This window comes from Nycticebus coucang, chromosome 7 (genome assembly GCF_027406575.1).
Source record: "Nycticebus coucang isolate mNycCou1 chromosome 7, mNycCou1.pri, whole genome shotgun sequence".
In the NCBI taxonomy this organism is placed as follows: Eukaryota; Metazoa; Chordata; class Mammalia; order Primates; family Lorisidae; genus Nycticebus; species Nycticebus coucang.
In genome coordinates, this window is record NC_069786.1 from 61,314,062 (window position 1) to 61,328,832 (window position 14,771).

The following is a 14,771-nucleotide window of genomic DNA, read 5'->3' on the forward strand; positions in this document are numbered from 1 at the left end:
AGACAGCATCAATTATATTGAGAGGAGTTGAGATTTGAATGCTTATAGCCAAGGAAATTAAATAGAATGAATAGCCTTTTTAGGGTGTTATTACTAGTATCAAATCAGAAAGTTAAAACATGTAGACTTGACTCTTTGCATGTGCAAAAGTTCACAAAAACTGCTTTGCATTAGCCTTTATTCTATAGTTGTAGTTCTGCTTGGCGGATCCCACACTGGATTGTTATAAAATTCCTGTGAACTTTGATGAATGCAAGTGTCGGATTAAGTACAGGTCTTATTAGTTATATTATTTTAAACTGCCAACAATAAAAAAGTCAGAGGCCAATAGATGAAATACAATAAAAATGAAATATTTATTCTTTTGGTTCAATAATGACGTAGCTCACCATTCTTTTCAGTAATAGCAATTCCCTGCATGCAGTTCATCAATACACTAGTTAGTTTTGTAAAAGGAATTAACAGTAAACTTTTGGTTTGTGCAAAAACAAAAAAAATTATGTTAGTTAATTGCACAACTTTGCCACTTTGTTCATGGCTAAAAAGAACAGAGCCCATGTTTTACCTGTAATAGCTTTAGTGCTGTAGGAATTAAAAAAATAAGACTAGTCTGCATACGTAAATACTATAAAAGTTGAATTAAAAAAACTTCCATGAATAAAGGGTTATATTGAGGCAACCACAGTTGGTAGAAAATGATCTGGGTTTGATTTTTTGACCAATGCATCTCTTATTAAAATGGTAAAAAGTAATATCGTAACAAAGAAATCCACAAAATCCAGTGTCTAAATTTTATTTTAGGAAATTACCCATTGAAAAGTCTTATGGATTCAAAAGTTTGGAATTGTGATTAAAAATAAAAAGCAAAAGCATAAAGTAAAATAAGTTGCCATGTCCTCAACCTGAAAATAATTTTCTTATGTACAAAATGCTGACAAATAAAATTGATCATATTTTTACATTATTTATATTTAAACAAGTTTTAGACATAATTTAGCAAAATATGAAGTAGAGGTTTTGACACTAGGCGGTATGCGGTGTGTTTCTTTGAGAGAGATACCATGTGATACTCAAGTTGAATTAAAAATGCAAAAGTGAAGATGTTTTTAAATAACTTCAAACTGTTCTATTTGACATAATGGACAGAGAGCTTGCTGAATTCCTTCTGTCACCAACATGTGACCTTTTCTAACCAAGACTTGTGAAGAACGGATTGAGTAAAATAGAGCAGCATAGGCAATATTAACATGCATTAGTGATAGCCTTCAAACTATTTATGTTTAATGAATGGTACAGGATACATCCCTGCTGGAAGCTCGCAAAAGACACATACACTGTGGTACATATTTGATTTAATAGAAGTTGTTTATCAGGCTAGATATATATATTTGCCCAAACGTGCACCACAGGATAAAATAACTATTTACATAACAGAGGATATTTAATTGACATAAACTGTCAGCTTTGCTGAGAGCAGAAGACTGCAAAGCAATACTGCAGCAGAAAGTGGAACAACTATTCTAAAGTGACATTTTAGATATACTTTTCTAGAACAGATTTATTAGATTACATTTTTGGAAAGCATTTAACTGAAATTAAATATAGAGCTCTGGAACTTAGAATAAAATTTGCACTTGCTGAAACAGAATACTTTGCATAAAAATAATCCTTTAAATATCAGAAGAGACTTTACAGGCACGTAACTGTTCAGATATAAACAAACATAACAGACTAAACGCTTTCAAAATTAAAGTCATCTAGAACATGGAAATAATTGAAATTGTAGACAAAAGAATTTTTTTCTGGTTCTGAGCAAAACTTTTATCTCTCAGTTAAAACACCTTTGTCTGATTATTTGAGAGACTTGTGAAGTTGGAACACAGGGTTCTTATATACTTTTTCCTCAACGTAAAGCTCATTTACAAAAATAGTAACATAGCATTATGAATAAACTATGAATTAGGGAGCATGGAAATCCACTAGAACAAATTTTGTAAAAATATGGCCGATATGGAAGTTAAAAATAGAGTGGATGCAAGTACTGTCCTAAAGATGTTTGGTGTAGTTACAGTGATCACTTTGCACAACTATCCCTCTAGTCTAGGTAGCCATTGAGTTTCTTCTCAGCAGTGTCAGCTGGTAATAAAACAGCAACCTCTTGTCAATGTTGATACCCTGTCTCACAGAGTTGCAGTGACAGAGAGGTCACTGTCTTGGATAGGCACTGACCATGAGTATTTGTTAAAACAGTCACTTTTGGCATGGACCTCCTCTCGAAGTCCAGTTGACACGTATACTTTACCTTCATAGGCCTGTAAACAATTGATTACAAAGATAATTCTTTGTTTCGTTCTACTTTTGATTTTCTCTGACCTCTATCTCTTTGCTTTCCTTTTCTGGTTTGTCTTTCTCAAACTTTTCTTTGTCTGGCTTTGTTACACTATCATAGGAAGGAGGAGAAGTGGTTGAGGAGCTTCCATCTGTTTTTTCTGGGGTAGAGTTACCATTTAATTTGTCAATAATCATGTCTGTCTTTATAGGTAAGTCAATCCTCCCTTTGACTGTCTCTTTATCATATTTATTTATTAGCTTTTTTAACCTTTGCTTTAAAAGATAACTTCTGAAATTTCGCTGAATGATAGCAGCAGACACCTCTTCTTGTTTGCGTTTCAACGTGGTTGTAATGGGCTCATAAGAGACTTTGGAGGGGTTCGATGCCATGAACCGGTCTTCCATCTGTATTCGAAGGGCATCCATCTCTCCACTCTCACCCAAAACACGCTTTGTAAAGGCAAATAAAATGTCGAGGCAGTGGATCCGGTCGCCACTGACCATGGGCAGATCCATGGCAATGAGCTGGACTTTGTTTGGTTTTGCTATGAGAAGAGGAGGGTCCAGGGCAGCTGCAAAGTCAGACAGTTTGGAGAATTCTATGAACTGGGTAGCATCAGGATCGAACTTCTCCCAGACCTCATAGAACATCTCAAAGTCATCCTCACTCAGGGGCTCTGCACTTTCCTCAGTAGCGACACTGAAGTTCTCCAGGATGACCGCGATGTACATGTTCACCACAACCAGAAATGATATGATGATGTAACTGACAAAAAAGAAAATCCCCACAGATGGGTTCCCGCAGTCCCCCTTTACTGAGCTTCCAGGATGAATTGTGTCAGGGTCACAGTCGGGTGGTGCACTGTTGAGAATAGGTGCTAGCAATCCATCCCAGCCAGCAGAGGTGGTAATTTGGAAAAGACAGATCATGCTGTTGCCAAAGGTTTCAAAGTTGAACATGTCATCAATTCCAGCTTCCTTCTTAACATAGGCGAAGTTGGACATTCCAAAGATGGCGTAGATGAACATGACCAGGAAGAGCAGGAGGCCGATGTTGAACAGCGCAGGGAGGGACATCATCAAAGCGAAGAGCAGGGTGCGGATCCCCTTTGCTCCTTTGATCAGACGCAGGATGCGGCCAATCCTGGCAAGACGGATCACACGGAACAGGGTGGGGGACACAAAGTATTTTTCTATCATCTCGGCCAGAAACATACCTGTGGAAAAATATGGAACACAGCAAAACTGTGACTATCTTGTATATATATGAATGGTATATCTTTTCAAGTTATGAATACAAATCTTATATTTGAATCTACTCCCTGATGTTAGCAATTAAAGATTGCAGAGTTTTATCCAACGATTCTACAATGTCATCAATCGATATGGATTTTTGTAAATTCCAAATGATCTCAGATAGTTGCGTGGCAATTTAAAGTTATATATACACCGAAACACTATGAATAGTTAATGCCAATTTGGTTTGTAATTGTGGCAATCGCAGTAAAGGTTATTTCTGAAATTTCTGAATGCGTTGTTTTCTATTTTTTAATGATGATATTCTTCAGTTAGCAGAAAACGGATAATATCTGATATGAAGTCAAAGCTAAAATTTCTACTTTGGGGTTCTATAATTCCCCAGCTCCCCTTTCCTCTTATTAAATCTGCTTTTCTTAATCAACTTTTTTTTTTGCTTTTTTTTTGGGGGGCGGGTGCCGGGGCTGGGTTTGAACCTACCACCTCCGGCATATGGGGCCAGCGCTCTACTCCATTGAGCCACAGGCACCGCCCCATAATCTACTTTTCTTTCAAGCCGTATCCACGATGTCACCATTCTTACCTCTGGAAGCCGGGGTAAACTCCTTTAAGCAGAGGTGGTTACCTCTTTCTTAGTGCTTCTAGAGTACCCACCTTACTGCATTACATCGGTTACTTTACAGTTAATCTCCTCCCTTAGCCTGTGACTTTTAGATGAAAAGAGTGTCTAAGGATACTTTTTTCCTGTCTTCTCCCTTTCCCCAAACCCAGTATTTCTAGCATGGCTTTTAACTAATTAGCTTTGCTAACAATTCCAGGGTTCGAAGTTTTTATTCAAATAAGTTAGTGCTGAACTTTAGATCTACATGCATTATTATTCTCTATATTTCCACATTATTATGCAGCAGGCAGGCCTTAGGGAAACCGCTCTCCTACAACTGCACCTCTCTGTAATTCAAGCCTTCTTACCTACAATGGAGAGAATCACTACCACAAAATCAAAGATGTTCCAGCCTATAGTGAAGTAGTAGTATCTGAGGGATACAAGCTTTAGCACAAATTCTCCAGTGAACAGGACTATGAACACGAGGTTGATCCGGGATAAAACTACGGTCATATCATTGCCCTGGTCATCAGTTTCCACCATCATGGTGACCATGTTGAGACAGATGAGGATCATGATGCTGATATCAAACACCTGTCTGGTTACAAAATCAAAGACCATTCCCTGGAACTTGTTCTAAGAAGTAAAAGAGGAGAGAGAAAGTTAATAGGTACATTTCATAACTAATGATCCAGTAAAATTGCAAATAATGTTCTTCCACATGTGGCCTCACATTACACCCCACACCCACACATTTTGTGTGTTTTTTTTTCCATGTGAAATTAAATGAGAAAATGTCATATAGCAAAAATAAAGCATGAGTGTTTGGTTTATTTAGGTCTTGTGGGAAGACTAAACAGAACAAGACATGAATTGGAGGCACGTGGCTGATAATATGTACAGGCTTTGCTTGATTTTAATAAATATAATGATTTTTATAAAAAAGTGGTAATATTTTTGAAGTAGATTAATATAGGCAGTCTTTTATATAGATGAATAATCCAGTTCATTTATCAATATTTTAGGAATTTTGGATTACAGTATACCTTATTTCTCGCCATCAAAATGTTAGTCACTTTTCTATTAAATTTTATACCTCGAGCTCTGTGATGTACAGGTTAATTTATTTATCTTTCTTTTCACCTGTTTTTCTTTTCCTTTGTTTAAATGCATGACTTTTAGAAAAATTTTCGCCTTATTAACAACCTTCTCAGGAACCACATGCTTTTATAGATTGCTATATTAATAATGGCTGTTAAATACAGTTTAATTAGAGAAATAAATTTTTAATCATTTAGGGTAAAAGTATGAATGAACTAACAGTGTCTTCATGTTTCAATGAACTTCAGTAAAGGTGGTTCATTCCTTTCTGTGTACTGCGTGCTACCTCTCTAAGCCCTCTCCCACCACCTTCCAGCTTCAACTACCTAAAATATGGTAAAGTGAAATCACTTATAGGATTCATGAGATCTTGTCAATCTGGCAATTATGGGCTTTGTGACTTGGGACCAGACGCTCATGTCTTTGGGTTTCAATTTCCTTACTCCTCACCTATCTCAGAAAGTAGATGAAGTTAGAGAGTATAGCTCCATGAACATGACCCTTATTAGGCCATTCCATTGTTATAAAACCCTACAGAGTATGCATTTGGTGAAACAGTAAACAATATGTGTCATCCTTTCCCTTTCTTAACAGATTAGGCATATCATCTAGTCTTAAGAATAAAGAAAACAAGGAGTGTAAAGGGAGGCATTGGAGGATGCAGTGGGAAGGCCAGAGTAGGAGGAACCAGGCATGTTGTTGGCAGCAGAAGGATGAGACTTGCTGTGGAAGCATTTATTAGGAACCTTGAATTGGAAGCTTTCAACTCACAAATTGTAAAGACCATTACCTCTTTTTAAAGAATTGGTAATTGCTAATGAATTAGAAGTGATGAATTGTGCTACCCGGTTTGAACTTTATAATCGGGCTGCATATTGGTGACATCACCTAACGTGTTCTGATTCAGAGCCTTGCCCAATTTGATCATATGCAAATGGGCTTTGGAATGTTAAAGAAGATGAGTAATTCTTACTCCTGGCCGAGGTATGGGTTTCTGAGGTTTCTTGGATCCAAGTTTCTTCATTGCATTGTAATATTTTTTCTGTTCCTCTGTCATAAAAATGTCTTGACCTCCGAAGTAAAGACATTAGCATAAAACTGGTTACAATCCCAACAAATAGCACTTTTACAAAAAATATTTGTCCTTCCTTTAAACTTTCTCAAATTTTTAAGTGGCTATTGTTCTGCTTCAGATAGATTTATTCTGTTTTTCCCATTTACGTGAAATTCTTTGTTTGATTGTTATTATTTTTATTAATGAGACTAGGTCTCCCTCCATCACCTAGGCTGAATATACAGGTATGTGATCATAGCTCACTGCAGTCTAGAATTCCTGGACTCAGGTGGTCTCCCTGACTCTGTCTTCTGGGAAGCTGGTATAGGCATGTGCCACCATACCTAGCTAATTTCATTTCTTTCTTTTTTTTTTTTTAGTGATGGGGTCTTGCTATATTGCCCAGGCTGGTCTTGAACTTTTGGCTTTAAGCAATCCTTCTACCTCAGCCTACTAAAATGCTGAGATTATAAGTGTGAGCCACGGTGCCAATTTCAACCTCTTTGAAATTGTGGATTCTTTAACACTAATGTAAAATCCATAAGCACATAAATCTCTGCCTACTATAGGAACTTCGTTTGATTAGACAATGTTTAGGAGTAGGCACAAAAATCTCAAATATACTTTTGTAAAATAAAAAATATGTTTCTTAGTTGGGTTAACTGCTGACAGTTTCACTTCTCAATTCAACAGTTTTTGAACACTTTCTGTGTTCTAGACAACGTGCTGGCATAGATATTTGTTATAGTATCTTGCTCCTAAATGGAGCAGGAAACTGAAAGCATAGGCGGAGAATGTATAATGATGTGCCAAAAAAAAAAAAAAAAAGAAAAAGAAAAAGTACTGTACAGTCAACAATGAATTCAGAGACACAGAGACAGGCTTTATGTAGGAGCGTACCCTTAAGCTAGGTCTTAAAAGATGATTAAGGGCTTACTAGGTAAAGCATTCTAAGAAGAGAAATTATATAAAGTCTTGGAGGTACAAGAAAATGGCTTTCTGAGAGAAGGGCAGAAAGCTCATATAGCTGTATGCCTAGCAAGCGATGGTGGTGATAATGAGCGGGTGTGTGGTGCCTGGGGAGCAGGGAAGTAGATGAGGTGTGGGAGAAGGTGAAGTTTGGAGACCGGGTGGAGGTAATTCCCAGAGGGCTCTGTAAGCCAAGCCAAAGCACTGGAGACCCACTGGATGGGTCTGAGGCAGTGTGACAATTTTGACAAAAAGCTCTCCAGTCGTTAAACCTAGAGAGGAGTTACTAGTTGCAGTCTTGAACCTCTTATAGCTGAAATGAACACGTACTAAACTGAAAATAATACAAACACAATCTAAGTCTGTTATGACTACAGGTATCCTAATTATTTCGTTGTGTAACAGAACCTCAGAATGGAAAAAGGCAACAGCTGAGGAATACTTATCTTCTTTTTCTGCTGGTTGAAGTTATCTATGATGACACCAATGAACAGATTCAGAGTGAAGAATGACCCAAAGATGATAAAGATGACAAAGTATAAATACATGTACAGATTTTCTTCATATTCAGGCTGAAGTTTAACCTAAATGACATTAAAAATATTAAGAAAACATTAAAAGGACAATGAATATTTAAACTAAATTAATAATGTGGTAAGTGTTACTACTTAATATAGTGCTACTTTTGCCTTGCCCTGAGGTATTACTCTACAAAAATTGTTGTGTTCAAAGTAGCATGATCTAGTATAATGAAAGTTTGCAGGTTTTACAATTGTTCGTGAGAATCTGTTTTCCCACTGTATCTTCCCTGTAATTCTTTAATATAAACAACTGTGATATAAATAGCCTGTTATTAGTCTTATTACTATAGTTTTTTTTTCAATATTTTGCATTTGGTTTTGGAAATGCTAGCTCTTAGAAATAAGGCTTTAATAGCAGAACATCAACAACTAAGAGCATAAACAGATATGTTCTTTTTTTTTTTTTTTGAGACAGAGCCTCAAGCTGTCTCCCTGAGTAGAGTGTTGTGGCATCACAGCTCACAGCAACTCCAAATCCTGGGGTTAGGCTATTCTCTTGCCTCCGCCTCCCAAGTAGCTGGGACTACAGGAGCCTGCCACAATGCCTGGCTATTTTTTTTTTTTGTTTGTTTGTTTGCAGCCATCATAGTTGTTTGGTGGGCCCAGGCTGGATTTGAACCTACTAGCTCAGTGAATGTGGCTGGCGCCTTAGCCACTTGAGCCACAGGCGCCGAGCCTGATATGTTCTTAAGAATAATTTTTGTTTCTATTTTCAAAATTGAATTTCCCTGAAACTTGCTTGCTTTTCTGTCTCATAATATTCTTGGAAGCTTCATAGAGTCTGGTTCATCACACTCTCCAGGGTTAGGGAGAGACAAGTTACTCCCCCAGTGAGAAACTTCCCTCCTCCGAATAGTCTCATGATCCATGCAGTTAGATATACTTTCATATTGGATATATATTACATATTAGACATTCATTAACCAAAACAAGATCTATATTGAAAAACATTGGCATAAAAAGATTGTTTTTATATGCCACAATAAATATTCTATTTTTTTCCAATATAAAATTCTGAATATTTCACTTAAATTATTAACAATGTTTACCACAGAAAATCTAGTAGCTATAAATAATATTTGAATACTTACATCTCGTGAATCAACAGCTGCATACATAATATCCATCCAGCCTTTAAATGTGGCCTGGAAATAATATAGATTTGAATTGTGCATAAAAACCTCATGCAAGAATGTGATATTTTACCAGATGAAAATCTGACAGTATTTTCACAAATAACTTTTTGTATAATATTATGACATTTCCTATGAAGAGACTGAAATGAAATTAAAGTAGAAAATATTTCTATTTAATAATAAGCTCTGAAGCTTATTTTATTTATTTCTCTTGGAACACAGTCTATTTTTCTGTACAAGTTGTTGTTATTATTATTAATAAAGGATCTTGCTATGTTGCCCAGGCTGGTCTTAAACTCCTGGGCTCAAACAATCTTCCTGCCTCAGCCTTCTGAGTAGCTGTACACTAAAATTTGACTAGAGGCTCAGTGGGATGGTTCATGCCTATAATCCTAGCACTCTGGGAGGCCAGGTAAAGAGGGTCCCTTGAACTGGGAGGCTTTGGCAGGATGATTGCTTAAAATCAGGAGTTTGAGGTTGCTGTGAGCTAGGCTCATGCCATGGCACTCTGCACGCCAGTCTAGGCAACAGAGTGATATTCTGTCTCAAAAAACCCCCATTTTTTTTAGAGATTTGATTTATGAAATTCCCATCTCAGTCTCAACTCCCTTTCAGATTAAGAGGTAAGCTCTATTATTCAAATCTATAGTTGTGTTTAAACAAAACTCAATCAACTAATTATTGGCTGGTTAATATGCTATCAATTAAGTGAAACAAATAAACATTACATATTTTGAAACCTATCTCAAAAGATTTGCATTTCCACAAATACTAGAATCATACTTCTTAGACATGATTATAATAAATCATCTGGCTAATAATTCATACATTTTAATTAAACACTATGAATATATATTGTTAGTTTGATACATAAAATTGCTCCTCTGGCAATGATTGCTGCAGAAAACTAAAAATGGCAATAGAGTTCAATAATATAACAAGAAAAAATAAGAAGCAGAATATAAAAACACATGAAAACACATTAAAACACTGGGGAACATGGGGGAAAATAAAAAAAAAAAACAACTGCAACCTCTTTTTATGGTCAAGCTGATACTAGAGGTGTTATAACCAGCTACTCTTCCACTGTCATATACTAATCATTCAAACAAAGAGCATCAGAGAAATGATCTTAAAGAAACACCCTGAAAGTATTTTCTAAACTTGTACAGTAGACACTTACCACTTGAAGCAACGCCAGATAGCCAGCACCAACATTATCAAAATTCACTTTCACGTTTTTCCACCGAGCTTGCTTACCAAGAGCCTGACAATCGCTCAAATTGTTGACTTCACTCACTGTAAACATGTTACCCGTTGTCGTGTTAACACAGTGGTAGAACTTTCCAGCAAACAGATTCACACCCATGATGCTAAAAATTAGCCAGAAGATGAGACAAACCAACAGCACATTCATGATAGAGGGAATCGCTCCCACCAGAGCGTTCACCACCACCTGAAAGGGGAAACGAGGGCAAAGCGACTTACAAACTGTTCAAACGGAAACCAGGCCTTTCACTTATTTATTTAGTACTAAATATATGTTTGAAAGAGTTAAACAAAAAGTTAGGTAGACAAGTCGTTTCTTCTAATATCTTCTAGTACATATTTCTAAGGGAAAACAAGCAGTGACACAACTAAATAGCTAAGGACTTAAGGAAGCGGAATATGCCAAAGTGTGAAAAGAAATAAACGAAAACCTGATATAATAAGATGAAGTCAGAAAATGTTTGTATGCTGGAGAAAAAAAGAAAAGAACAAGATGAATTAAATACCAACAGAAGAAACAATCATCTTTCAACAATACATTTTAATTTGTAAGAATGTCAATGAATGAATGATGACTGGAAAAAGTGAGTAAACAAATCCTTCACAAACAAAGTTTTGAAAATGCCTGAAATCTGTTTCAATGGATCAAATTAACTTTTTATGGCCATGAAGGACAAGAGTAGGAATTTGTAAGGTGCTATTTTCCTCTTGGTAAATTCCAACGTTGAATACGACCCCATTCTTATGACCCTGTGTTCTTTTACACGTCCACTTTGGGCACACGCTACTTCATCAACCCAGGCTGAATAATTGTGTGAAAGAAACATTTAGACACTTCGCCTCCCATTAAATTCAGAAAAGATTAAAATGTACTACATTTTGAAATCTTAGGGAGGTTGACAGTAATTTTTCTATCTAATTTAATGTACTTCATATTGGACTGTTCTGTTAAGCATTTATATTAAATGTAACTATTATTTTATTTTAAAACATCGTAAATATCATTTTAGAACTAAATGCCAAGGAATTTGATACTGATAGCAAAACCCGAATCTAAAATTGTAAAAATTTCCTATGCTACTTGAATTTTATTTCTTTTAGAAATTAAGCCATATATAATATGCTTGCCAGGTTTTTTTACTACTAAAATTTATGTCAAATGACCTCCATATCTTCAAATAAATGCAGAATACATTATCATATTTTATAGCCTAAATGTTATTTCTGCTATATTGTGGAATTAAAAACTCTAAACTTAGAATATTTTTCAGATTAGAGAAAATTTGTAAGTTTTACATTTTGTTCAATTGCTATTTCCCCTCGAGAATAAATTATTAATATGAAAACATGAAACCAGATGAGGACTTAGATCAGTAATACTATAGTTTTAAATTCTGTTCAATTTCTATCTCCCCTCAAAAATAAATTTAATATGAAGCCAGGAAACCAGATGAGGACTTTTATCAGTAATGATAAAGACTGGTTTGAAAAGAACTTGAAATTGTATAGTAATTTTTATGAATTTTGTCTTATACCATTCTTTAGCAGTAGGAATGAAATAAAACTACAGTGTAAATACCAAGTATTTCCTTGATTACACTACTTCCAGAAAGTCTAGAGAATGGTTTCATTCTCCCTGATGAATGAATCCAAAGTCAAGGCTGAAAAGTTTTTATTGTCCCAAACTGCCTCCTTTATAAAAAGCCCTAGGGCCTAGAAGAAACTCAATAGCCATGTGCATTTGTAAGCCAGATTAAACAAAATTGGCCTTGATGCTAAACAGTTCTGAATGGGGTGTGGCAAGTAGTTATCTATATAAGTGTGAATTTTATGTTTACCTGCATTAATTTACATATTAAGGACGAGAGTGGAGAGGAAAATACAAGTGCTATGGAAACAGTGAACCTCACTCAGCTGCTCACCTGAAAGGGAGCTCTGTAAAACAAACTCTGAGGGTTGCCCGAAATGCTGCTTGCTTAATGATCCCAACCACCTGCTTTGGTAGCTTAGACTACATAGATTTTGTGAGAGGCTACTATTTTATGTTGTCTTCTTGTGCAACAATTTTATTACTTAATCCAAGAAGCAAAACACCATTTTACTTTTCATTCATTACTACAAATTTAGAAGAAATCAGACTGTTGAGAGAAAGAAAACTCCCCTCCTAGGATGAATGTAGTCGTAGTAGTCGGTAATCATTTCAGGAATGAAATGTAAGAAAGGAAAACAAGTCACTGGCAGCCCATAGGTTTTGGGTGTTGTGAAAATTGCTTTGAACTGTGACCAGGAGACTTGGATTCTAGTTTTAGCTCTGTCACAAACAACTTCTGAGGGCCTGCTGAAATTAACTTTTGTTTCAAGAGGTTAGACTTTGTGATCTCTAAGATTCTTGCTCCAATTCTGTTAATTTTATGTAATAAATCTCAGAAGCGTATGGTACCTGTTTGCATCTAAACGTTACCTACAAGTAATTGTGACATAAATAATTAGATGGCTGTATTCTTCTTACCCTCATGCCTTCAAACCTGGATAAGGCTCTTAGCGGTCTTAAAGCTCTTAGTGTCCGTAGGGATTTGATGGCACCAAGTTCTGAGTAGCCAAGAGCATTGGCTGCCAAGCTAACCAAAGAAACCTAGAAAAGGAAAAGACTACTGATTAGTTCACCAAGAAATGGTTGACTAAAGGTGTAGGATGTGGTGTCTATTTAGCACCAACCAAATAAAAGCTCAGACATACCTTGGCAAACCTTATTTTCCACTCAGTGAGATAATCTCACACTACTGTCCTCTTGATTTTCTTATCAGTGAAATTGGACTATCCGCCCATATTTATAAGCATTTATAAACCCCTTCAGCTAGATATTCTACAACATGGATCCCTTTTCAACCTGTGCATATGCCATTGATAATTCAAGAGTTAGTTCAAAAGCCAGATCCTTAATATTATTGATTAGAAGTCATGTTTCTTTTCTAAATTTATGTAGCCTATTAGTTATGTGTGCTGGAGGCATTTACCATGTAACAGAGTTAATTGGTTAGACATCTCCCTACAGGTCATATATGCTTTTTCTCAGCTGGACTGAAATTTTTTAGAACATGTCTAGCACCATCTGGTTGGGTATATTTTAATCACTGTGTGTTAGATAAATAAATAAAAGGGAATTTTTTATATATAAAGTTTTTATCCACGCTACTGGACTTACGATTTAGAATACAGCACCTCTTGTTCACAGTGATCAGACATACATCTTTCTGACACTGGGTGAGCATCCCTACTTTGAAAATCTGAAATCCAAAACACTCCAAAATCCTAAGTCATTGAGCATCAAAATGATGCTCAGAAGAAACGCTCACTGGAATATTATGGATTTTGGATTTTTTGGATTAAGGATGTTCAATTAATATAACGCAAATATTTCAATATCTGGAAAAAATCCCAAACCACTTTGGTCCCAAGCATTTTTGATGAGGGATATTCAATCTGTATTTTATATTAGCTAAATTTTACTTAAATGTATGAAAGACTAAAGAAGACATGTCCTTCTTTCAGGTGGCCAATCCTGAAATTGCTTTGATTTTCTTTTAATAACATGCCCACAAATATAAATCCCAGAAAGTACTATCACTATTACCTTTTTATTGGTGAGGAAGTTTTATCCTCCTACCCTCACCAAAATACAAAAAGTTTGCACAGCCGTAAGAGGTGGGGGGATTTGGTAACTTGAACTCAAATGATCTGACCTCAAAACCGTATTTTAACCTTTTGGCATCCACTATAAAAATTTTTCTCTTTATCTGAATCACAGAACACAATGATTTGAATGACCATCATCTCAGCTCTTGCACAGAGGATAAATAAGTCGTGCTTTCTTTGATGTATAAGGAGAGAAATTAATTCATTATAGCAATTGAATGGCTAAAGAGCATTAGGGTTTAACTTCCTGTGAAAAAAATCTGTGAATCCTCCCAACAATCTGATCTTCCCTAAACCACATAATCCAAAGGCATATGAAGCCGCTGTCCCTTCATTGTTTAATTTAGCATACTTCTCCAGAATTGAACAGAATAATGCATGACCTGAAAGTTAAACTTGATTAAGGATAATTATTAAGCTATTTATTTTTGTCATGGCTTTGCTCCTACAAAAGACTGGAAAGATTGGGAAGCTTATTAGAGATCACACAGGCTTCTATGTTCTGGGCTCCTTTTCCTTAGGAGGCATTAACAACTTCTTTATGTCTCTGGAATTGCTACCTGAAGACTTTTCTTAATCTCGCAATCAAGTCCTTTATTTGAGAACTGGGCTTTTAAGGGGAATTGGCTGCAAATTTCTTTCTTTTTTTTTTTTTTTTTTTGGTTGCAGTTTTTTGGCCAGGGCTGGGTTTGAACCCAGCACCTCTGGCATAAGGGGCTGGCACACTACTCGTTGAGCCACAGGCACCGCCCTGCAAATTTCTTAAGACCTTGAAG

At 36.0% G+C, this 14,771-nt stretch overlaps 1 protein-coding gene across 2 annotated transcripts in view; it reads right to left on the bottom strand.

Annotated features, from left to right (window-relative positions):
* Positions 1–1,346: 1,346 nt before the first annotated feature.
* Positions 1,347–14,771, bottom strand: part of LOC128590488 (sodium channel protein type 3 subunit alpha) — a 111,338-nt gene continuing 97,913 nt past the window's right edge. For both annotated transcript variants that reach the window (XM_053597809.1, XM_053597808.1), the window contains 7 exons: positions 12,812–12,934; positions 10,217–10,489; positions 8,989–9,042; positions 7,763–7,900; positions 6,267–6,371; positions 4,558–4,828; positions 1,347–3,548 (listed from right to left, as the gene is read on the bottom strand). In XM_053597809.1, coding sequence (XP_053453784.1) covers positions 2,353–3,548; positions 4,558–4,828; positions 6,267–6,371; positions 7,763–7,900; positions 8,989–9,042; positions 10,217–10,489; positions 12,812–12,934 — 2,160 coding nt within the window. In that variant the 3' untranslated portion in view covers positions 1,347–2,352. The remainder of the gene's footprint in view (positions 3,549–4,557; positions 4,829–6,266; positions 6,372–7,762; positions 7,901–8,988; positions 9,043–10,216; positions 10,490–12,811; positions 12,935–14,771) is intronic.